Below are 26562 nucleotides of genomic sequence, written 5' to 3' on the forward strand. Positions count from 1 at the left end.
AAATTATCTGTGGTTACCTGGGATGTTATGTTTTAATGGGGTTTTGTAACACAAGAGGTGCTTGGAGAGGTCCGCAAGCAAAAGTTTAATTCGTTTCACTTCAACAAAATGAAAAAAAACATTAGAAGAATTTAATCAATATTAGAGCCTGTGAAAATGTGTTCTACCTTCCCTCCCCAAAAACCCTAAATTATCTGAAATTAATAGAGGCAGCTGCAGTGCTTGAGAGAGAAAATCTCTGAAATCAGCTTTTAGTAGCAGATATAACAGAAGAACTATCTCAGTCCTTCCAAGTGTAATATAATGGCATCCAACAGAAGCTGTGAATGGAAATGGAAATTCAACCTTAGGCCCAATCCATGTAAACTCCTAGTAGGTCTCCAGGCAGCAAGAAACCCATAAGATAGGCTTGGACTTTAGAAAGTGTTGGGCAGTGCTATAGGTAGCACAGAGGATGTACAGGACAGCAGTCACCTCACTCCTCCAAGCTGCAGCCCAATGTGATGAGATACATGCAGAAAACAATGTTTAATACCTAACATTTGGGACACCGTGGTATCATGAAATATGAATCTACTATAAATTATGGGCGATGTTATTCTGTGTGCTCGGAGGAGGGACTGCATAGCTTTCAAGTAGGCTGCTTGACTCTCTGCTTGTAGTTCCATGTGGAATTAAAGCTACAGGAGAACAATATGCCCATTTTAGGTTTTATATCTCACACACAAATGATCTCACTACAAGGTCAATTTTGTGTACATCGTGCTCTCGTGGATTGTCTGTGTTTGCTGGTAAGTTCATTTTCTGCTTCATCAGCTTTTGCTTCCAAGGGATTAAATGTCCCTTACATCTCCTCAAGAAATATGACGGAGCGTGATTGCATCTGGACGAAAAGGATGAATAAATGGAATGGCTCTTACCTTTCCCTCTCTTATTTCTGTGTTTCCCAACAGGTTGCACATAACAGCAACTAGCTGCCAGTGCAAGTGGGCATGATGAGATCAGAACCAGCCCACTGGGAAATTCTGCTCTCCCCAGAATGTCTGAGGGCAGGTAGGTGCTGCTGCAAATCCAGTGGTTGCATTAGAGCAAGATGTTATGGAGCATATTTCCCTGTGCAGAAGGAGATAGCATCCAGGATGATCCTGTTCAGTCAGGTTCCTAATGTAGGCACAGGAAACGTGAAAAACAGATGACTTTATATTAGAGTTTCACTATTGCTCTTTCACATTAGGATTCTCTGACAGGCCTGGGCTTTGTGCCACGCTGGATTCTGTAAAGAATAACAGTTGTTCTCAGGCAGGACTTAGGGACATCCAGTTCTTTCTTTTGTAAACTGACTGTTCCAAGGGAAGAAGGGTAAGAACTTTTGGACAGAACTGGCTCTCCAACAGCATGGCAGGCCAGATCTGAGGTTCTGCCCAAGCGCTGACGAACTCCTCAAGCACTTTGTCTGCCAGGAAAAAATAACTCCTGTCCAATTGTCCTTCAATTCCTGACACCAATAATCATCACTTTGTGTACTACTCACCAGTCAGTGCTGGGCATGACAAACAGCCATACAAACACATTCAAAATAGACAAAACTACAACAGGTTCTCTGTTGTGTATCTATGGACAGTATCCCCCAGTGCATTATACCACGGGATCAGCAGGGCCCTAAGAGCTGCTGTTCCTTTGCAGAGGGAGCAGCAGGGCCATCAGGCTGTCCCCTGTCCCATCTCACAGGCATGGTTGTCTGCTTCCAGTAGCTGGAGCACAGCACGGACAGGGCTGTGGAGGCTGCAGATAGAGCCAGAGAAGGCTGCTGTTAACATAAGTCCTGCTTTTCTGCCTAGAAGCAGTGAATGGCAACACCCAGTCTTTGCCTGAGTACATAGCTCAATGCAGAGCCGAGCTATGTGTAAGCGAATTCATGTTTTTGCAACCTGCACGGGATGTATTCACAGCACTCTCAGCACCAAGGTCTCCTTATTGGAGAGAAGGGTATCTCATGAACACACTCTGCTTGAGAATAAAGCATTGTTATCTTTTGTTAAGAATGCTATTTAGAATCAGTCTCTTGCCTATATTAATAATGACACACTAATTGAATCTGGAAACTCATTGCTTAGAGGATTCAGGGTTAATAGCAGTGCAGGGTTTGCTTCTGCTGCTGGCAGGTATTGTCTGAGCTCTGCTGTTACAGCAGAAAGCTTCACCACCAGTGCTAGAGGGGAAGGCCTACAGAATCTGCCCTGAAATGTTGTAGCTAGAAAAAATTTTCAGAAATCCCTTTGCCTCTTCCTTTCTGAAGGAGTTATTTCTTGGACAAAGATTGGGCGTGGATTTTGTTGTCCAAAAGTGCACATGAGGATAAGAAATGAAAAATTTATCATCTTTCTGTTCTAGGTTGCGACTGGTGCCAGGAGTCAATCACCAGGTAGTGGGGAAGGTCAGATGGGGACACTTTTTCACAAGCTAGCCCTTGTCAAAGTATTGGCAGCATATTTTTAAACCAGACGTGACTGTGTGCCAAATGGTGCACAAGGCACGAAGAAGGCTGTGTCAAAACCTTTACAGACCATGCTGCTTGTGTTTGTCTTAGGAAGTTGTGTACATGACTCCCTTGGTTTAACAGACACTTAGACCACTCTTTTCTTTCCCCTCTATAATCCAATGGGATTTTTCAGTCACTCTGTTAGGTGCCTCAAAACAACGTCATCCAAAATCACCTCTTCACAGAGACCTCAAACATCCACCTCGTCTTCACAGTTCTGGAGGCAGCAGCTCTCTAACATGTCTTGGCAACAGGTTATGTGTTCATTGCATTTGAAACCTGGTGTGTTCCCAAAGGAGCTGCTCTCAAAAAAGGCAAGCCATCTGTCCCTTCTTCTGGTGTTTTTTCTCTTTCCACATCCACATTTTAAAGCAGAAATAATGTTTTCAACTCAAAAGCGTAATTTAGTCTGTAAACTTTAGATTTGTAACGATTAAATCTAGTTTAAGCCAGACAGTGATGTTTTTTTCCCTTACTGCTGATAGGAATTCCTTCTTCATGTGGCTAACGACTTGCACATTGCTGCTCTGGCACTTGCAGTAGTATGGTGTATTTTATCACCACCAGCCCTCAGATCTGGACTCCTGCTTTTCCCAGCCAGATCTGCCATCACTTCCAAGAGCCATTCTGCTGAATTGGCCTCTCACTCCCAGGGAAATTTCTATTACAATATGCAAGATAAATGTGGGCAGTGTAAACAAAATGTTGCAAAATATTGCTTTGATTAGCAAAGTGCTGCAAGAATGCACTGGAGAGTCTGTTATGTATGTAGGCAACAGCAGTGAATAGCAGTAAAACGAAAACATTATTTCATTTCTCTGCAGACACCCTGTTTGTGGGCAGAACCAAGGCCATGTTGCTGCCTGACTCTGTGACCAAGAAGAAATGAGCTCTGACGAGATGCTGCAACTCCACACCAAGCAAAGCAGGCTCTATGAATAAGGCTTTTCTCACTGCAGAGTAAGGGCATAAGAAGCCCAGAACATACAGGAACTGTTGGGCACATTTGGAAGAAAAGGTGGCAGAGAGCAAATTGTACAGCCTGACTTTTACTTCTGACGCCCTGAGGGATTAGCACATTTAATGACAGCAGAAATACCTGTGGAGATGTGGTCCTCATGGCTGCAGTAGGTGGAGGGACAACGTGGTGCTGGTAGCTGGCTGCCCAGCTCTCCCACCAAAGGTGTCCTCAAAGGAAGGCTCAAAAGCCCATCCATCGATGTTCATCCATCCAAGAGCTGCTCAGGCACAGGTCCTGCTGGCTGCAGGGACTGCCTTGCTCTGAAGGGTTCAAAAATATTACCCCCAATTCCATTCTACATATTGACTTTCCTACTGATTTGCAGTGGTTAAAGTTGTACAAGTTTTTCTTTTTTATTTTCCCCATCAGCTTCAATTTGAAATGAATTTGGTGAGCATCATACTTCTGACATCTTGGCAGGCAGAAGCATTGGATCTTACATGCTTCTCCTTGGGGCTCTGGCTGATGTAACTCCATCGTAATATCATAGGCATACAACATAATTCATTTCCATATATACATATATAGGCTCAATGAACTGAAAATATATGCATAGGCTCATTGAATTTATGCTGGTTTTGAAACACATTTGTCCTTCCTACCAATACTCAAAGCTTCACAGTTGGCCAAGCACATTCCTGCAGTGTTGTTAGCCTACAGATTACTTTAACTTGTACTTAGCTGAGCCATAATTGCTTTACCCTCATTGCTTCCATTACAGCATCTGATATGATTAGCTACACCATTAATTATCTTGTACTTTAACTATGAGCCTCCTGCTGAAAACCAAGGAAAGGTCAATGCACATATAGTGAAAATCCTGCCCAACAAGATGCATTTATCAGCAAATTAAGCACATTACACACTCAGCACATGCATACAGTCCAAAGGATTTTGCTGGTGTGCTAATGATACCTGTTGTTTTACTAAGGATATCTGCTGCTGGCTAACACTGCTGGTCTCTGGACACTGTGTGGCTCAGATCTCCCACATGCTTCAGCATACAAAAATCCTTTATACTCTACAACAAGTAAATCCAGTTAGGCAATGCAAAAGATATTAGGTACATATTCCATTCAACACAGATACTTCTCAAGTGATGCTTGGATTTGTTGATACACTGATTTGATTTTTCACCCTTCCATTAGATGTGCCCCGTGGTCTCCTCACTTTAAGTAAGTTTAAGGAACAATCTCAGGCTGCGTCCTATAAATATTTTAATAAGTTTCATTTGGTTTATTTCAATATAAACTATCATCATCAACTTCTACTTCCATATGTATTTTTCACAAGTTGACACAACTTCTACTGCTCTGCCAATATCTGCATGCTTTCAAACATGAGCAGCATGGCTGGAGGTGTGGAAACTGTTGTCTGAGTTTTCCCAAGTAGATGCCACAGACTGAACACCTCACACTCTCTATCCACATCATCAAATGAGAGGAAAAGTGTTTCTTTCAGTTCACACACACATCATACATAAGTATCTATACATGTATCTACACCTGTTAGCCCATAGAGTCGCTGTCTCTGTTCAGCCACCAGTTTCTGTTCACAGCTTTCTCTTTGCAGTGCTCTCTAAGCAGGTTCTCTCCTTAGAGAATTTCCCAAATCATTCAACAGATGTCATTATATTTCAATCAATACTGAAACTTGCACTGTGATCCCATTAGCAAAGGATCTTCCAGCAGCTTAAACCACCTCAATGTGTACAAAGGATGGTCTGAAACTCATTATTGACAGGGCACAATACTTAAAAGCATCAAAGTCCCTTAAGAAATCATTTAGCCAAAATACCTTGCAGACAGTGCTGCCCTCATTAAGGATTTTTTTTAAGTAATTTTCTTTTACGTTATGTCTGAAACTTTATTTTTGCACTCAGCAGAACCATCATTATTTTCTCTACATCCAACTCCACAGAGAAGCTAAGGGAAAAAAAAAAAACAAGAGAGAAAGTATTTGTCATGACATGGCTGTGCTCCTTTTTCCCTGAGGCTGCAGAAATCTGAGATCTGTTTCTCCCTTAATTCCCTTCTACAACCTGCAACCCATCTCACTTGTGAGAACCTCCCTGGAGGCTTATGGGAAATTCAAAGCTGTACTCTTAGTCCTTCACAAAGATGGAAAAGTGGGGAAAGGACAAACATATCCAAACACAGATAGAGAAAAATCATGAAGCCGCAAAGAGAAGAATAACCAAATGTTTCACTATGCCCAGAACAAGCCTTAGCTTAGGAAAACGTGACTTCTGGCAACCAGGCTCCTGCTGGAGAAGCTCACAAGCAGTGTCTGAATCAACCCTTTCCCTGCTCATGCATTCAAAGCAGTCTGGGGCAAAATTATTGCTCTGCTTGCATTTCTGAGGCCGTTTTAACAGGACGAAATTACAAATTATTTGAAGATTTTTGTGGCAAAAGGAGAAATACAAGGTCAACTGCTTTTCTTTTTTTCCTTCTGCCAGATCTTTGTTCTTGTTGTCATCCTTAAACAGACACTTCACATTTGATTGCCTGAATTTGTATGGATCTGAAGCTATTTTATTGACATATGAAAGATACTGTTTTTATAGCCTTCATGCATAAAAGGAGTCTGGAGAGCTCCAGGTTTTGAAAGTCATCAGGCAGAAAGCACCATTCCTCATGCACATGGAGAGCTGCACTTTAGCTTCAAGGTGCATCACATGGGGTTCTCACACCCTCCACACAGCTTAGCTGAAGTGATTCTGCAAGCAAAATTGTACTGATGAACAAATCCATGCAGGTTATTGAACGTTCTCACTTATTTGGGCTTTGCAACAACAAGGAAGGAAACAGAAAGGAAACAGAAGTTTTCTGTGCACAGGTTGCTTTTTGAGTTACCAATTCTGAAAAGAAGCGCACATGATACAAGACAGTCAAAGGGATTCTTGGGTTTTACTACAGCTTACAATGCAGCGAGAGCACAATGTTCACATAATTCCATTACTGGTCATAACCCTGTGCACAGGGTCAAGGAGGCCTAAACAGCTCCTGGTTTTGATCCACCAGCTCCCAAGCAGCATTAGCAATGCTCAACTCTTCAGCCTCGTTCCATGCTCCAGCTGGGAGGCAGCCAGGAGCTCAGTGGTACCCACAGCCCAGCTCCTGCTTTCCTTCCCCTCCTTCCTTTCACCGTGGCAAACTGAGAGCTGCTCTTTATCCATTCTTTAGAACACAACTGCTACCAATCAAAGCAAACAAAAACCTCCCTACCTCTGTAGAAATGAAGAGTGAACAGGTATGTTTGCAATTTTATTTACACTGGAGTAGATCTACTAGCTTTTAGGAAGCTAATCCTGATTCACAGTTAGGAAAAATCAGAGAGCAATCCAGAGCCACGCTTGTATTTTATGCTAACAAGTGCTGTTACAAGAGTCTGGAAACAACCAGCAGGCTGCTCTTACTACATCAAAGCAAACTGTCAATAACTTACATGATTTCACTTAAAAGCAGATATGCCAAGAACGTATTGAGTACTGAAATCAGACCACGTACCTGGAGCAGGTATTTCTCAATTTTTCATCAAGAATCCATGGAATGCCCCTACCTTTTTTGTTTAACATTTAGGGAACATATCCTAATTCAAAGCTGATAAAAAATAAATGCAATCTAAGAACACTTGCTTGGTCAGAGCAATGCAGCACTTCAAAGGGTGGCTCCAGAGTGCTCACTCCTGTTAGGCCTGAAGCCCAGCTCTCCACAGACTAACGCTGTCACTGGCACCAAATGCTGAGAGTTAAGGAAAAATGAAATGCAAGACTTTATTATTCGTAACAAGAAACAAGATGACATACAGAGAGGAACTGGGGAAAACATTGTTATGAAAGCATCACTGTAGACAGAACTTGTAGCACATTTGTCAAACTGCAGACACAAAGTTATAAATATTAATTTAACATTCACTGGGAAAAAAAAATATATATGTATCAGGACAACTCCAGAAGCAGTTACTGAAGATTTCAATACTATACAAAACGTCACATAGCACAAGCACAATTTGACTACACTGCTTTTACAAACAGAAGTGCTAGGAGAGGTTTCCAGAGGGAGGAAACGCTGCCAGCACAGACAACAGCTCCTGAAGCAGAGAGGCAGAAGTCAGCCCTCTTTGCTTGAGTTAGGCAGAAGTATTTTCAAAATAATTCTGTTTTCAGTGAAAGATTCAATTTCCTTCAAATGGGAATCTGTTGGAAAAGCAGTGCATTTCTTAGAGAGGCTCTGATTATGTTTTTTTTTCCCCTTAGACTTCATTTATAAACATTTGCACTGGAAAAAAACCAAACATACAATCAAGCCACAACCCTTTTTTTTTTCTCCTCTATTTTCTGGTTATTTTCCTCACACAGAGTTATTAATCTTCATGCTGTGTACTTTCTTTCATTTGTTGGCTTGTTTTAGTTTTGTGCTTTTAAGATACATATATTTGGATTTACAGCACTCTGCGTGAAAGGAGATGCCTGGAATAAAGTGTTCAGCCTTGAGAAGCCAACAGGAAAATCCCATTGTTGTCCTCAACTATCCCATGAAAAGGTGCAGAGAGGACAGAGACAGACTGTCCTTGGAGATGCACAGAGAGGACAAAAGGCAGTAGACAAACTCTGCCTGGGAAATGACAATAATATATTAGAAAAATATCTTAGTAATAGTAGTCAAACATAAGAATAGAGCAGAATCACCAGACAGGTGATGGAACATCATCCTTGAATAAGACCCTAAGCCACATAATTTAAGCTGGCCCTGCTTTGAGCAGGGGAGTTGGACTAAACCTCTCCAAAGGCCCCTTCCAACCTACTCTGTGAAGAAATACAGATTTTTTGCTGTAAAGACCCATGGGAAGTATTTATAATTACAATAACTAAAGTATTTACACAAGAATGTGTATTTTACATATACTTAGAAAAAAAATACTGCATTTCAAAATGCATTTATTGCAATAGCAGAAGCAAACAGTCAGTAGTAAAGTTAAGTTATTAAGAAAAGCCACAATTTGCATGTAAGCTGAAGCTAGAAGAAAGCTACAGAAGCTCAGTGTTCAGAGACACAAACTCATGATTATTACATGCAACCCTACTCATCTCAACTTCATTAAGAGATACACAGACTGGGCTGCTGATTTAGACCTAGATTATTATCTCATGTCCATATGCTTCAGATGCCTGTACTTCCACTAAGTATTTTGAGAGACTAAACTGCAATGTCAAGGTAAGTATTTCAGTTCTCACAAGTGCAGCCTAGTTTCACTAAACTATCAATCATTTGACCAAAACGTGGTTTTAAACTGCTCTTTTCCAGAGGTGTGAACACTGAACTACCAGTAACAAACTTCTAACTTTCTTGAAATCAAAGGTTCATTTCTACTTAAGCAAAAACAAACAAACAAACAAAAAAAAAACCAGCAGAAACTTAAAAAGATCTTTATAAAATCTCCGTAACACTTACAATAGTAAGGAAAATTATTCTTGTTGCTAGTTTTTCGTACATAGGAACAGCTCTGTGTAATCTGTATTAAAGGTGGTTATAACTGCAGTTCATGTTTTATTACTAAAAGGTGGACCAATAAACACGTCAAGAAAAGCAGATTATTGCTGTTTCTCAACAAGTCCTTTTTAACAAGGACGTGCTGCCTTGGTAGACAAAGCATGTTTGACAGTCAGCTGAGTTAGGAGGGAGAGAAGTAATGATTTGCATGCCAGAGGACTCCTCAGTGATCACTTTATATTTGGCAGCTGTACAATTTAACTGATTTATAAGACCAAAATCATGTCATTCCATTCATCTCTTGAATGACGGGGCTGATCTTTTCAGAACTAAGTTTGCTTGAAGCGACACAGGAAGGCAGAATCTGAGAGAGTTCTGGACTGCAGGGAAAGTCTGATACTTATCCTGCCAGCTCTAACTATGCAAATAGCAGGTGTTCTTTGAAGCAGCTTTCACCAGGTCTGTCAGACCAACAGGTATGGCTGTGCAGAGAAAGCAGAACATGTATATAAGAAAAATGTGAAATATATCAAGTTTTGTATTCCTGTAGTAGCACTAAGAAAATGAGATATGCCAACATTCAATTCCAAGAGGATTCAAAAAGATCTATAAAAATCCATTCTCTTTTCTGATCAGTTTCTAAACACAAAAACCTCATGAAATGTACTTGTTTTGGACACAAAGAGGCAATTACAAAAAGAAAAAGCTTACAACTGCTCATAGGATGTCATACACTATACACTCCAATTAGCTACTAGATCCTTATGCTTCTAAGTTATCCTACTGTATTCAGAGATACTGGTAAAGATGCTTCGTTTGTAGCTGAGCTTTTAATATGTTGATGCATTCCCCCAAAAGTGGAACATACAAAAGGAGTTACTACTTACTAAAAAGGAAAAGGGCATAGTGACTTAAATCTTCCAAGTTACACAGTGGAAGATACTCCTCTGAACATAAGGATAAATTGCTAGTGGTATCCATGCTTTAATAAAGAAGGACAACATTCTCATTTGCAAGAGAACTTTAGAAGGGTCTCAGCATTTTCAACCAAGTAATCAAATTTGATACAGGAGATGAAAACACTTCCACAAAAAATGTCTTCAGTTCACATATTAGAGTTATATCAAACATTTCTTTACATTTCTTATATGAAGCCTTTTATTACTGTTACAAGAAGAGCAGCCTAAAGATGACCTAGAAATAAATCATGGTACTCATATAAAAGATTCTTTTTTAATACCATAAGTATTATTGCAGTGAGTAGAAACAAACAAATCCTGGTAGCTACTCACTAATTGCTAGTGCAACTGATTCTTGCATGTCATTTTAGCTCAGTTAACACTACTGACTCAGTAACTTACTAACAAAAACATCGTAAGACAAAATGCTACACAAACATACTGTACAGCACTGCACCATAAATGAAACCTCATCATATCCAATATCACCAAGTTTTCCTATACTTCACTAAACATTCACTGAACAGCTGGACTAAGAAGAAATAACATAATAGAGACCACATTTCAGAGCTGTGCTGGCAATTATCGCCTCATATCAAGAACTCTGACATAAAATAGCTTTTCAGAAGGGAAGAGAGAGCACTTAAAGGTTTCTTCTGCATTTAAACATCCAGGAATTGTTTTTTCAGATCAAGATGACACTTTGCAGCTACCTCCTTCGTAATTTAAACTCCAGAGAAAAAAGGGAAAGTAAGGAGATCTAAGCTGCAGCTGAGTTTGTTATGAATATTTATTATCTTAGAATAAACTTACAATGCATCTATATACAGTGTATCTATGTATTCTATCTTACAATAGAATAAACTTACACGTATCTATGCATCAATGTTGTGGCTGCTCAGGATTGATATTCATAGTCCTGTATATTTCTTTGAGAAACAGCAAGGCAGTGTCTTCAGATTCCCTATAAAGTATTACCAAAAAAAAAAAAGTTAATTTGGCACGGATCACATTCTAACCCTTGGAATACTTCATCCCCATCCCAGTTCATGCAGACTGTTCAGAGAGTTATCAGCCCAATCTCTTTTGGGAATGTGGCCTTTCTTCTATCAATCTCCTTTCTGAGTCACAACTCTGCATCAGCTTTACACTTCCTCTGCAATAAGCCAACATGCTTACCTTTTACTGCTGCATTTTCCTTTCTGTGTTCTCCCTAACTCTCACTACACTGCAGTTTGAAATCCCCTTCTCCATCCATTTCTTTGATGTTATTCATTTGGCTTAAATCTCCTCAAACAGCCTATCACTCCTGCCCAGTTCTATCAGCAATACTCTATTTTTCTGCTAATTGGTTTGTGCTTTCTTGTTGATAGGCTGTAACAAACATCCATAGCCATCTTCTGCACCTTACTTCCAAGGAAATGAAAGTATTTTTCGTGTCATTTAAAGACTAGTATAATTCAAGTGCCATGTTTCAAAATTGTTTTTACCAGCTTTTCTTAAAATCAAAGCTTCAGGTCATCTGAATTTAAATTCAGGAAAAAGAATTGTCCGTGTTATGTCTATAAAGCGTTATATAAGCACAAAAACCAATACCAATCTAAGAGAATAACAACCACTGTAAAAACAAACAAACAACAACAACAAAAAACCAGCAACACAGTTCACCAGGCAAATTTAAATGAAGTTCTAAAGCTGCAGGAGTAGCTGCATTAGAGTTAGCAAAGACAACTTAGCCAGAACTGCGACCCTCCAAATGCAGCGAGCATCTTTTACAGAAAACCTGTACAGCTAAATATGCAAGCCAAGGATCTACAGACATTTCCAACAGTCTACTATGGAGATAGCAACCACATTTCTCAGTGTTCTCTACTGAACAAGCAAGCAAACAAGCAAGCAGAGGGATCAACATGGAAGCTCTGAACCCTGCAACACACAGACTGTTTTTTTAAGGCATTTCTCACCACCTCCTGAGGAAGAAACAAACAAAAAAAAACTCACATATTTGGGTCATGAATGACCAAAAAAACCCAGATGTGGCTAGATATGCTTTTAAAATTCAGCAGTGACTGGCTGCCACCTTGTGGAATAAAGCTCCTTTCCTTCAGTTTTAACTGCAAAGCAGCAGTGCCACCACTGGGTCTCCAACTGCTTGGGAGCTCTGTCAGAGCAAGCCAGTGCTTGGCTGCACTGCAGCTTTGATAAACCTTTCTGCAGGCAGTTAATGATCACTGAAGTTGTTGCAGTATTACCAGATACAGCTTACACACCCTCTGTTCTACCATTCCATAATCTGTGTATTTTCATATGTGCTTAATTATAACATCATCCCTTTGAAACATAATCACTTAAAAAGCAGCAAGTTCAAATGCAGACATGGCAACAGCATAATGCAGGTCTACACGATGCCAAAATCTGCACCTTTTCTACAAGTTGTTCTGTATAAGAGCAATCACTGTCTACAAGTGGTAGATCACAGTCATCCAAATGTACAGGAAAACCTGCTATGCCTTTTTCTTTGCTTTGTTGAGCTTTAGCAGCACAGCATCAATATCTGATACTTTCACTTCAACACAAAGAGGTAATTAAGTTTTACTATATACTGAAGTCTAACACAGTTCCTTCACAAATAGTTATAACTGAAAAGCTACAGATGGCAAAATGCTCATTAACTTCTCCCTTTAAAAGGATTGTACTAAAAGTACGTGCTTTGACTTTCAAGGTTCAATAGACCAATATGCAACATCCTGATAGCAAACAGGACTATAGAATTGTTTACATTGTGCAAATGCAGACTATTGTACAATGAAACTAGCTAACAGGAAAATCCAGGTAGGACATCTTGAGAATGACATCCTTGAGTAATCATATATTCTCTCTGCCTTGACATTTGACTTCTCTCCATTATTTGATCATCCAGAATACAACAAATTCAACTTCACAATACAGCCTGAGTGGGAAGAAAACATCTTTCCAAATGGGAGACCATTTCAGAGTGAAGTTATGAGGACCTCTTACCAGTAGCACAAATGACTCTGTAAAGCAAAAAGGTATTCATTGAAGCTTTCTATTGGTTTTTCTTGTAGAACATAATCAATGCGTCGTCCTCCATTCAGCATTCCAACCTTCACTGTAAAATCCTCATCTTTTGGAAGGTCTGGACTTTCAGTGATCTTTTCAGCTACAATTAAAGATTTTAAGATTTTAACTATTTTCAAGCACAGCCTGCATAACTATAATTATCACTCCTTTTCCCTGCTACAATTTCCAAGCACTTGCAATTAGACAATTATAGCAGTCTCAACTGACTAGGATGGCATTGCATAAACCAGAAATTCAACAGCAAGTGCTAAGATACTCAAGCTTCCATTAACTGGAAAACAATAAATAATAAAACCAAAAAAAATGTGTCCACATACCTTCTACCACTTGCTTTTCCTCTTCCTCTTTAATTTGGTTAGCAACTTTCTCCAGTTCCGCTTGTAGCTGAGTTGAAGACGTATGAGCACGTGCAAATTCATTGAGGGTCTGCCACGCGCTCTTCAAAGAGCTGATAAAACCCTGTTTCAGATCAGATCCCATTCGAGACAGAGAGTCTTTCAACTCTAGAAAGAGCATCACAGCAAGAATATTTACAACATTCAACTAAAACCAGAATTATTAAGCCCCATTCAACAAATATTTCAATTACTACCAGAAACAGGCTTGTTATGTCATAAACGTGTTTCTTGCACCCTTACTCTATTTAAAAGGATGATATAGAATTAGTGCATCATTATTTCTCACTAAATGGGTTAATGAACTAACACAATAAATGTGTTAACAGCAACTAAGTTGCTATTCAGTACTGGTAGCAAACAGTGAACAAGAGAGGGCTCTCCCAATAGCTCCTCTAACACTCAATTGGTTGATGGTTTAATGGTTAGATTCACACTGCTCTGTTACATCAGGAATCAGAGTTTTCCATGGAACATTCACCCAGATCTAAGAAAAATCAGTCTTTCTTGTAAAGAGATAAAGACCATATTTTTTTCCTTTATTACATACATTTTAAGAGTTGCAAGCTAAAACATTCCTAAGCAAGTACCTCGTCTAGCCTAGGAAAACAGACTGATTCTAACATACCATCCCTAAGGCACAAATACTACTGAATTTCTCTATCCAAGACCCTGAATGAAGATGGACTTTCAAAAGGGCCCTGAACTGTAGCACTGTTAGCTGAACAGTAAAGCTGACATTCTTTAAGTATGCAAAATTTGAGTCACCTTAAGTCACCACTTGTACTCCTGAGCAATAAAATCCCAACCCCTGCATTGGGAAAAAAACCTGCATTTTTTTCCCTGAACATTTCCAATACTGAAAAGACTGGTTAAACATCTAATGGAGGTCATCTGGGACAAGGTAAAAAAAAAAACAAAACAATAAAAGCTACCTAACAACACAAAGACAGGCACCTGGATACACTGTCTCCTGAAACTGTATGATACTCTATTGCCTCAAACAAGGAAGTTGGGGGTTTGATACATAGTTTACATAAGTTTACTTTTTACCTAGATGAAGTCTTTTTCTGCCTTTGTGGTGTGGAATAAGAACTGGTTTTAAACTCAAGTCTTCAATGATCATTGGTTCTATCCTGTAAGCTACTGGATCAAGCTGTTAAGAAATAACAAAGTGATGTTAGTTATCTACCAACCTGCCAATGTTTAATTGCTAATCAAGACAGGACAGAAAAAGACAAACATACTGCATTTACAACACCTGTTAGAATTTTTTATGTTTCCCAGAATTTCTCTGGAAACTAAAAAAAGCCTTGTGAATAGCTCAAATAAAACATTTTTACAAAAGCATGCTGAAAAGTTTGAAATTAATGAAGGAAAAAAACCAAAAACTTTGGTTAAGCTCTAAAAATGAACAGGACAAATATTATCAAGCCATACATAGGCATGGAACCTGTGAAGCCAACTCTACTTTTTTTGTAGTAAATATCGTAGGTATCTGGAATAAATATTCCAGATGGGTTATTATGTTTTTTGAAAGTGTACCTAGGGGGAAATGAGGTGTAATGCTCTAAATTAAAAACTGAGCATTCTGTATTGTGGTTTGCATCAGCTAAAATCCAGACTCAGAAATACTGCTTACTCACTGGATGATAGATGTTGAAGAAACCCTTGCAAGTAGGAAGCCTGTAGTTCTCATCAATCTTCTCCAGTCCTCGTACAGTTAGGAACACACCAATAGGGGAACCAAGAGCAAAGAATGTATCTGGTTCAAAGTCCAGTGCACTGTAAACTACTGAAACCTATCAGACAAAAGTCAGAAAAATAATCACTCAGTACTGCCAGCTAATTGATATAATGCTTAACGAGGAAGGAAAAACAAGCCATGTATTAAATCAAACACATGCTGACAGGTACCTCCAAGACATTTCAGCTGCACTGTTCCATTCCATACTACAGTGTTGTATATGTGTATTACTATAATGTGATTTTATTATTTTTTTTAAAACTTCACACTATAGGTAGATACAGAAAAATTAAAAATTGGTATTTATTTGAATAGGAAGCACTCAAGGCTTGTTTCTTGAGTTAAGATTAAGTACAACTTAAATATAACAGCATACATGAACCAGTTTAGGCCATCCAGTACCACAGCATTCTTACCATTCTGATTTTGGAACAGGACACTCATTGGTGAAAGTAGAAAAGTTAATTGCATTGGTATCTTCACTATTATAGTGTTTTTCAGTAATCTGATCCACTCTCCCAGCACTCACTCTCACCAAAAGTTCCTTGCAAACATAACATCTGCACAACTATCAAGGGATGCAGCTCAAAGTCATCAATGTTGAATGAATGAAACAACACACAAAAACAAGCAAAAGGACAGCACTGTTCCAGATAGTTTGTTTAAATTTATGTAGTCTCACCTGACCAGTTCCAACTTCAAAATACTCATAGTCAACGTTCATAGAAGAAACAGATGCACCAACTGGAAGCTTCCTCTTTGAGTGCTGCTGACCAGACTCTGAAGGTGAGACAGAAGTAACTGTTTCTTTTGCTTTCTGAGAAGCTTCTTGTGTTTGAAGCATGGCAGCCAATGCTGCTTTCTTCTCTGCTGCAGCTTTCTTCTGTTCCTTTTGAGACAGGTTTCAAGACCAGAAAAAAACAAATAAATATTTTTTCCACATTTATCAAAATTCTTCCAATATATTCATGTTGTTAACAAGTGTGTTAAAAAGCAGAAGTTACTTAATAGCAACAAAGTCAGTTACACTTGCTTAACAACTTTTTATTTCACTCCTGAAAAGTGTATTTACCTGCTTGGCTGCTCTGTCTTTTACAAAATTGGCTATTTTCTTTCTTGGTCCAAGAGGTATCCCCATTTCCTTCAGGTCATCAATTGTACACATCAGCTTAATAACAAAACCACAAATATACACAAAGTACACTTAATAACTTTTCTAGTAACATATATCACTTCTTACTGGCAAATGAAATAATTAAAAGACATTTTACAAAGCTACAGAAATGTAAGAATACAAAACATAGTGACATAATATAATTGGAAAAAAAAAATCCAAGTCATATAATATTTAGTCTTCATGTCCAGCATTAATTATGTTCATGACTACTTTCATGCCTGACAGTATGCTGAGGCAAAAGAAGAAAACAGCAAACAATAACAAATCCTACACCCTGGTATAACCCCCATGATCCAACTGAACATTATTGTACCAGAGATTCCATGTCAATCCGCTCCTTTTCAAACGTGCTTGCGTACTCTGATAAACTCAGCATCTCCAGAGTCTTCTGCAAAGTAGGAACATCATCATCTACTTCAGGCTCACAAAGGTCATCACCAGAAGTGGTAATTGATGAGCCCAAGGAACTGGTATCTTCAGTCATCTTAAAAGGACAGCATAGTCACATCAGACAGTAACAAGTCAATACACAGCAAATAAACACAAATTCTGTTAATTGCTCTTAGAAGCACTCATGCTATATAAGCTTTGTTAATCTAAGCTCATTTTAGTAAAATACAGTACCAGTTTTCTGTTAATAACAGACTAAGAAATTATACATTTAAAAATTACTGAAACAAGAGAAAGGTTGCTTGAGGTTTTGAACACTTAAAAACGTATTTCCATTAACGACCAAACAGCCAGACACTGCATCAAGCTTGACAACAAATAGATTCATTCTTCTCCTCTTGGAAATCTCTCAACCACTCAGGTTTACAAAGACAAGTTATGCATCCACAAGTCCAAAGATAATGCTCATGATCAAATACCACTACTTGGAACTTCAAGGAAAGGCATATAGTTTGTACTGAGATTTGACAATGTTTACAAAATGGCACATTACCATTAACATGTCAAAACATACCATCAAAACATGCAATACTGTTTCAGTCAGTGAACTCTGGCCACTAGAGAAGAAGATGCTAAAATTATCAGATCTAATTGCCTGGGAAGATTAGCATGCAAGTTACCTGTTTATCTTGAACAGGCACATCCTTTTCAGTCCCATTAACACCAGAGAAAGGTTCAGTATTTACTGATGAAGCCAAGTCTTTCTGGTTAGATAATATGTCAAACAGAATTAAGGAACCTGGAAATAGAAATTAAAGTTGCCTTAAGAACAGTTTTAGATACTTCCTGTGCCAAAGTAATCAGTAAGAATTAGATACAGCAGTTATAGCAACATACAAATTGACCAAAAAAAAACACCAAAAACTGCTGAACTTAAATACACACATACTGACATAGCAGTAAAATGCAAACAAGATCTTTTTCATCTTTTTCTGTTCAAGTGGAATGCAGTTGCCAGTATTAAACTACCTTTTAATCATCTTAGACTGAAGATGGATAGATCTTACCAAATGGAAGGAAAATCCCAGCCCAAACCAATGTAAAATAACTTTTATGAAGTCGTATGTTGTGTTCCAAAAAATGACCTTAGTTTTACTGAGTGGGTTACCTGCCTAAGACGACACTAGATAACCAATTAACTTTTAAACTCTGATTAGATATTAAGTCCTCATAAAGAAAATTAAGACAGGTCAAACATACATGTATGCCAGAGTTATAAACTTTCTTGCAGAGCTTTATAAATGCATCTATTGAGAAGGGTTTTATTTTTAGTCTGAAAAACACGCATGAACTTTCAGATAAGTTCAGCCTTCTGCTTCACAGAGGTTCCACTTCCCTTCATGTAGGAATGCTGGTTTTATTTTCAATCAGTGCCTTCAATAATCACCTAAACTGTGTCCAGCCACAGAGACTCCTCCTTTGAAATCTGGATTGCGACTCATGAAAAGTGCATACAGGCGGTTCATTTCCATCCCTACTTTATCCACAATCGTCTGACAGTAGGTGGGGCTGTTGTAAAACAGGATGTCGAGCAGGGTTTCGTTGGTGAAGTGGCGCAGGCGTCCAATCGATGGCAAAGTGATTTTTTTGATGTTCCTACTCAGAACAGAGAATCGTTAGAAGTAGAAGATAAGTAGTTTGTTAACTTTTGAAACAACAGATGGCAGAGCTGCAATCTAAATACTACAGGAGGGTCTTTAGAGATATTTTCAATAGCATGTAGCTTTCTGGCCTCACTGCAAATTCATACATTAGTGCTCAAGGAACAGACAAAGGGCTTGGTGCCTTCCTCAGAAAGAGGACCCTGGTATCTCCTAGAGTCAGACTTGAGACTGCAGGAAGGCACAGGAGAGACAACTATCCACTGTGAATGAAACACACCTGTTGCTGTACTACACATTCACTCTCATAAGTGTTTCATGTATCAATTGCATTAGCCACTCCCACAGAATCACAGAATCACAGAATCACCCGGGTTGGAAGGGACCTCAAAGATCATGCAGTTCCAACCCCCCCAGCCTCACAAGCACATTAATTTCTCTAGTTGTTTCTACAGAAAAAAAATGAACATACACTCACCTGTCCACACCTGTTGCATCTCCGTGCAGAGAACTATGCCAGTGAACTGGAAGGAACTCCACCCTGCTCACTTTACCTTCCTCTAAAGATTTCTTAAAGTGAGTCTGCAGCAACTTCAGAGAAACGGTTCTAAAATCATCAACTGTAGAGAAGCAGAGCAATGAAAACCTGACAGTAAAGGTATTCAAGTAGTACACAACTACAAGCATTCTTTCTTCCCCCCTCAATTGCAACAGACATAATCAAAATACAAATTAAGGGAACTGCAAAGTGGAAAAACCTTTCCAAGAATTACTCAATTATTATTATTATTTTTTTAAGTGCCTTTCTTGTAAGCTTCTCCTTATCTCACAACAGTGCATTTTTACTCTAAGATCAGACCACACACAGCCTTCTTAGCTCACTCAACTGCCTTAAATAAATGAATAAACCCAAAGAAATGCACACACAACCAAACATACCCCAAAATCCACTAAAATTTTTTTTTTTTTTTTTTTAAAGACATACTTATCTGAAAGATAAGCTATCTGCACTCAACAGTTAAAAATAAAACTGCAATTGAACAAGGGAAAACGTACCACATTCAACAATGCTTCTAAATCTCAAGTCACACACAGGCCCAATGCCATGAACCATGAACACCAAATGGTCAACTTGGGCCATTTCTCCTGTAGAAAAAGAAAAGGAAAAAATCACAGTACCAATATTTACTACACTAGTGAAATTTAGAGTCAAGCATTCTTAAACTGCTTCAAAAGCCTATTACATACCATGGTTCAAGATATCACACAGTCCACAAGACTGCTTTGATTAGAGAACAACATCAATGGATTGCAGCTTAGATTATGGAGCAATTCTAACCTTTAGACTCTACACATGAACAGCGTTTTGCTGCTCCACTCACTGTCATCCAACTTTTGCACTGAACCAAACCCACTGCTCAAGATGCAGCCCCGCATACACTAATCACATACCATCAGGTATTTCATCATGGTCATCATCAATTCCACGTTTTACTACCCTTGGTCTTGCCTGACCATCTTGTGAGGTGCCCCATTCATCTGATGTAGCAGAAGGTTGGAACTGAACTATAACCTGAGAATGAATACATTTACCAGTTATAAATACAAAAACAAACAAAATCAATGAAAAACACAACCTTTTAAAACCCTATGAGCTTCTCCACAGTTTTTCTTAAATGAGACTCTAGACCCTGAATTAACACAGATAATTCTCATTAGCTTGAGAAGCAACCAGATGACTTACACTGAAGTAAAACCACTAGTTGAAGGTGCTGGCTTGCTCTGCAATTCCTAACAATTTCAATTCCTCAGACAAGCATTATTAAGGTGCCTCTTTCCTGATCCCAGTGCCACTCTTCCTTATCAGTTGGCTATTTTTTGTGAAGAAACTAACTGTTCCCCCTATTTACAATTATTCCAATTTAAGGCAAAAAAAAATTGATCAGTCCTCATCAGAGAAGGAAAACATTTAAAAGGAGCATAAAAACCTTAGAAAACAATTAATTCACTAGCATGACTGTTTATAGTCACTAGCACAAGTGTCACATCATATTTATGACACTAAGAATTTTAAGTGCTTCTTCTCTAGGGTTTTTCCTGGATGAAACTTCTTAACCTACATTAGTGGTAATAACATTCTTAACCTACATGTGGTAAATGTAGGAATAACTGATTCTGATAAATATTTTTTTAATTTTATGTACTACTGCATCTGTGATAAGAGAACAGTTAACAACACTGCACAGTAAGTCTGAAGTCCACAGTTAAATCACACGACACTGCTAGCAGAGCATTTACAGTACAGAAAAGATTTAGTTAGAAATTCTACTTCCTCGTGGCCTAGAAATAGCTGCAGTGGAAGACTTTGTGGCTAAAATATTCAAGCTAATTTTTACTGTTTGATTAATGCTCTTCTTCCCATGAAAGCTTAGCTTTAATTAACCTCAGACAGTCTCTACCAACTGGAAAGTAATTTAAATTACCTCCTGCTCGCTGCCAGTTACACTTAGCAAATATTTCAGCCATTTAACCCTTGTTCTTTCTAAGTACCAGGATGCACTGTATTTTAATCAGGTCACAGCACATTGAAACATGAAGATTTTATAGCTTATTTTATAGAATTTTAATAGAAGACTTTATAGTATATTACATATTACATTTTTATCTTAAACGCACACATACTCAAAACAATTAAGAAGTCAATTTTAAGCAAAACTAACACTGCATTATTCTTATACTCATTCAGCCCAATGCATTCTGCAAGAACCAGCTGCCAGAATCTATTACCTTGGGATTATGCATAACAATTGTCTCCCCATTTGGGAATTCAAGTCGACGATGCCATTGATTTGTAGTTACAGCCCTTTTATATTCTGCCTGAAACAGTAAACAAGTTTAATTGAGAAATCTCATTTCATGTCTTTTTTGGCCATGCACATTATCTGTAATGTTAACATTAGAAGCTACATAGTTGTACCTACACTATGAGTGACATGGCTCAGTACACATGGTGGGGATGGTTTGAGGGGTGGACTAGATGATATTAGTGGTCATAATATCATAATATGATAAATAAAAAGTACTTCCAAGTTCTTCATGAAGCTTATGTAAAAAGTAATACCTACCTCCAGCTTATCACTAAAATCCTCAGTGTAAGGAATAAAGCGGCTGTCCTTCTCTCCCTTATAGAACCACATGCATCGTCTCACTTCTGAAGGCTCTTCTTCCCAGTAAACAGCCTTCCTCATTCTGTCATACAGGTACACGTCATAGCGCCCGCCATCAGTGCTCAGAACCACGCTCTCAGGATCAGGCTGGACTGTGACACAAAAGTTACCCTCAGTTACAACACGAACGCGTGCATTCTTTTTTCCCCTCTCATTCCAAGGCCCCAGTCACTACTGTGACTGACACTAAGTCATTAAGGCAGATATTTATATCATAGAAGTTTAATATCTTCCATCTAGTTCCTTCTGCTCACCTCTGAAGAAGATACGATTAAAATCTTTATAACTTACCAGAATTATAGACTTCCTCTAGTTTTGCAGAATCCAGAATGCTGAATGGCATCCATATTTGCTTGTCTTCCACTTCTTTACAGTAGAACCAGTGTGGCTGAACAGGCTCATATTGGTTCTGTGGCAGAACAGGAGGTGCTTGGACCAATGGACCTGCAGGCCTGGGAGCTCGGAGCTGTGACTGAGACTGAGGAAACTAAAAAAAAAGGTCTCTCTCAATTTTACAGTTGTTTTTTTTTTAAATAGAATTAATTCATCCTTTGCAATAAAGAGCACTGTGAGCCTTTATTTCTGTTTTCCAAGAACATTCTCTTTCAATCAGAAAATAGTATATAGACAAGTTGCCCATTGCTTATGTTTTCGAAAACTTGCATGTTTCCAATTACAGGATTGATCTTTAAGGTAAAACACACAATTCAAAAAGGAATAGAGTCTTAAATTGTTAAATTCTGGCAGCACCACGTCAGGAACAATTTACTTACCTGTGTCAATGGCCCTGGAGGTGTCTGATACATCTGGACAGGTGGGACAGAGGCTGGTGGGTGAACAGGTTGGGTTGACGCGTGACCCTGCTGCAGTTGTGGCGGAGTAAGGTATGGGTTGGCTCTGCTGCTCAGGGTGGTGTGGCGATAAGGATTATAACCCTGCTGAGATGGAAGAGCAGAAGCATTTGCAGGTGGGGGACAGCTCTGTTGAGGAGTCTGATAACCTGCAATTCCCACCTGTGAAGTAGGTGGAGGACCAGAAGAGGACTGTGACTTGGGAAGCTGTGGAGAAAAGGCATTTTGCCCATCCTGTGACCCAGTCACAAGAGGAAGTGAAGTTGGAGGCCTGGAGAAGGCTGCTGCTCCAACAGGTGGTGCAGAAGATGTTAAGGGCAGCTGCCCAATGCTTCCAAACGGATCGCTGCTACTGGACACTTGAGAGAAATAGTTGAAAGTCTGTGGAGGATTAGGGCTGGCAGAAGTCTGACCCAAGAAGCTGTCCTCTTCGCCAACATCTGCAGAATCATCTGCAAGGACATACAAAACAAAAAGATGTCCAGAGAGGTTCCAACAAATCAGCACATGTAGACAAGATGTTCTGTAATGTTACAAGCTATTTCCAAAACTCTACTGGACTATATGAAACCAAAACTATTATAAATCTTATATATCCTTGAAGATTAAATGTGCCATAAAGTTAAACAAAGGATGCCAAGGTCATTCTGTGTTCATAAAGCAACAAAAACTAAAATTTTAAATAAAAGACCAAAGTATAACTTAAATTAGGACCTTTCCAAGCCACCTTGTCAAAGAAACATGCTTCCATGACACTAAAATCCCCTTCAATCTCCCTTATGCCTACCAAATACAGGAGTGGGTTTGCTTTATTTCCTCTTGCTACAAAAACAGATTCTAAGAATAGGACCTTACTCTCTAATGTCTAGGCTTCCAATATCTCACTTAAAAGTAGGGATTAAGGACATTCCCAAACTGACTGTGCCTACTGGTGATGGCTCTTAGTGGCTTAAGGCCATCCTCACCTGACCATCAGCAATGCCCTCTCTCAGTTTCCCGCTTTATTTGCAAGGTGGCCAAAACTCATCACTCCAGTTTCTCTGATAAGCCAGATTCATCACAAGCAAGAGTTAGTCCAGTTCTGTCTAAGAACCTTACTGTAAATTTGTGCAAGAGGTGAATCTCTGGTACAGAAAAACAAGTCACCATCCTGTGTAATTGCAGGAGAGAGCTTAAAATCCTGTCATGTCTCTGTTTTTGCATCTTGAGAAAGAACACATACCAGCTCCCTGTCAGTTTCAGCTTTCTGCTTTGCACTGATCCAGTAGAAATTGGAAAACCAAGCAGTTTGACCTGAGTCCAGCAATAGACTCAGCTGAACGTTGAACTGTCTGAGTATCATTGCCTGCCTGCTGAGGAAACAGCACCTTACAAGCACCCAAAGCAATTTATTGGAAGTCATAAGAGCATTGTTTCTGCTCTGGCAGTCAAATAATCCCCAGACAATGGGGATGAATCCCCCTTTACTGCTTCTCTGCTCCTCAATCCCCAGGCAATGAGAGACCAGCATCTCCAAGCGGCCGATAACAAACACCTTTACATCTTTATCTGCAGCCAACATCACAGGAATACAGAGCATCGAGGGAGCACTGGGGAATCCATAGAGAAGTCCCTGTAGGAAGCTGCCGTTCTAGTTAATCAATCAGAATTGATGGCAGAATTTGCCATGACTAAAATGTTTATTTACCAGTCTTTTCTGATGACAACAATTTTAGGCAAGCACCACCTGAATTTGCACCTATGGTACCACTTTCAAGAGCCTTTCAAGGCCTTTACCAAAACCCTATTCATAAACCACTTTAAGAATATTTGGAAAACTCATTCTATCTGTGCATTTCCTAAAAGAATGGACAGACAAAACCATATATATATACAGTTTTCAGATACAATCTCTACATTACCTTTTTTGTAATTTGCACAAAGTCCATTGAAACACATGCATAGACAAAGTGAAGCACTTTGTACAAATGAAAAAGAAATCCTGCGATTCTCCAGCTGTGAGAAACAAGGGCAGTATTCCTCTCACATTCAGTGACTGTGTGACAGCCTCCTGTGTCACTTGCAGACTGCCATCTGACAATCCCTAGTGACAAACGTCCAAGTCCTCATTGGGAACACTTCCTACAGTAAGGATGTTAGTTAGTTCATCTGAACCAGAGAACACATCTTTTGTCTTCAAACCGTACGGCACAAACCTCTTACTGCTACTGACTCTTCGAAATGCAACAGATGCATTCATGCACACAGCCTCCAAACATCAGCTTTCACATGGATGTCAAACAATTCCTGACGTAGATCCTCAAAACAGTTCAGGATTCAAACTCAAGGGCTCATCCCTTCCTGCTTCACACTGTGATTCAAGATGCAAACTGCTCTATGCATCCAGGTCCTTGTGACAGCTGGCTAGTCAAGGTGAATGGGAGGCATGACAGAAGTAGAATATAACAGGATGCCCCTCCCTTGAACGTGGCATAACCTCAGTAGATCTCCAGCAATTAATTTCACTCCAGTTGCAAAACTATGAACCTTCATCCAATCAAAAATTCAGCAAAAAGGAGAGCGCACAACTAATCTCATCTTATTACTGAAATCCCATCAACAGATTTCCTTCCTCGCCAGGAAGCTGCCACGTGAGAGCCACTCACATAATGCTAATTTCCAGACCTGCACTTAAGAACTGTAAGGACTGTGCAAGCTCAGTTAGTACGTGTATCAGCCACCTATCTTAGATAAGTAGGAATGATATTTTAATGTCCTTATTCCCTCTCTCTGCCCCTGAAAATGTGGATCATCTAAAAACCATTCTGAAGCCACACTTGTCAAGCATGTTTGTAAACTCACAGTGATGTACTGCATTCTTTTCCCTAGCTAAGGCATGTCAGCGTTGAAATCAGCGTTGGATTTTGAACTGAGTGGGGAATCACAGACTCATTAAGGTTGGAAACGACCACCAACACCATCCAGCCCCCCCAGCAGGCCCATCCGCACACCGCTCAGTGCCACAACCCGCAGCTCTGTACTCCCACAGCTCTGTACACCCACAGGCTCAGCGACCCAGCACTGCCCGGGCAGCTGCGCCTTCAAACATCCCACCTCAACCTTCCCTGATGCTAAATTAACACGGAAATCTCAAGTTCCTGCTCAGCGCTCTGTATCCGCACGAGGAAAATGAAAGATGACGTGGGATTGGCACACGCTCAGGGAAGATGAGGGTCACAGCGAGACAGGAGCTACCGAAGGGAAGCGCAGTTTGGCCGAGCACAGCACGGAATCCCGAGCACAGCGGGACGAGGAGCGGCCCCTCAGCCCCACACGCCATAGCGCCCGCCCCTCACAGCACCCCATACCCGCCGTGAGGAGAGCGGGGCCCGGCGGCGCGGCCGGCGCCTGGCTGACCGGGATGAAAGGCACGGTGAAGTTGAATTCCGTAGCGGAGGAAGCGAAGAGAAGGTTGGTGCCGCCACCGGGCTTCGCCGCCGCCATGGCTGCGCCCCGTCCACGTCCCTTCCCAACGGCAGCCCGGCCCCTTCCGCCCTCATCCCGCCCGCCTTTAAGATGGCGGCCTCACGAGCGGGTGCGGCAGGAGGAGAAGGGAGGGGCGAGAGGAAAAGGCGGGTTCGGATCGCGCCGCCATTGCTGCGGCCGCTCTGAGAGGAAGAGGAGGAGGAGAAGGCGGAGGGCGGAAGTCTGCGGTCCCCGCGCTGGGCTGGCGAGCGGGAGTCGGCGGCGGCGGGGCGCTGGGGAGGCGGCGGCGGCGGCCTTCGCCCGCTTCTCTCCCGCCATGCCGTGCGTGGCCGACTGGCTCAACAGCCCCTTCAGCATCGTGCAGGGCATCTTCGGTGAGCGCGGGGCCGGGCGGGGCCGGGATCTGCCAGGAGCGAGCCGGAGGGAGGGCCGCGGGCCGGTGCCTCTTTCCCCGCCGGGAGCGGCGCGGGGCTGAGGCGCGGCGTGCTGCCGTGTGCTGCGGGGCGGCGGCCGGCCGGCCTGCCTGCTTGTGC

At 40.4% G+C, this 26562-nt stretch overlaps 1 protein-coding gene across 1 annotated transcript; it reads right to left on the bottom strand.

Moving 5' to 3' along the window:
* Window positions 1–4763: 4763 nt before the first annotated feature.
* On the bottom strand, window positions 4764–26398 carry SEC23IP (SEC23 interacting protein). Its single transcript, XM_052676621.1, is given in 19 exon segments — window positions 4764–9537; window positions 10884–10978; window positions 13033–13195; window positions 13434–13619; window positions 14565–14667; window positions 15158–15313; window positions 15941–16147; window positions 16331–16426; window positions 16749–16919; window positions 17506–17624; window positions 18273–18481; window positions 18965–19106; window positions 19543–19632; window positions 19939–20059; window positions 21274–21363; window positions 21612–21805; window positions 22005–22200; window positions 22487–23016; window positions 25912–26398. Coding segments are annotated over 18 exon segments (3342 nt in total). The 3' UTR covers window positions 4764–9537; window positions 10884–10896.
* Window positions 26399–26562: the final 164 nt, after the last annotated feature.

This window comes from Tympanuchus pallidicinctus, unplaced genomic scaffold, assembly GCF_026119805.1.
Source record: "Tympanuchus pallidicinctus isolate F22 unplaced genomic scaffold, pur_lepc_1.0 scaffold16, whole genome shotgun sequence".
Classification (NCBI taxonomy): Eukaryota; Metazoa; Chordata; class Aves; order Galliformes; family Phasianidae; genus Tympanuchus; species Tympanuchus pallidicinctus.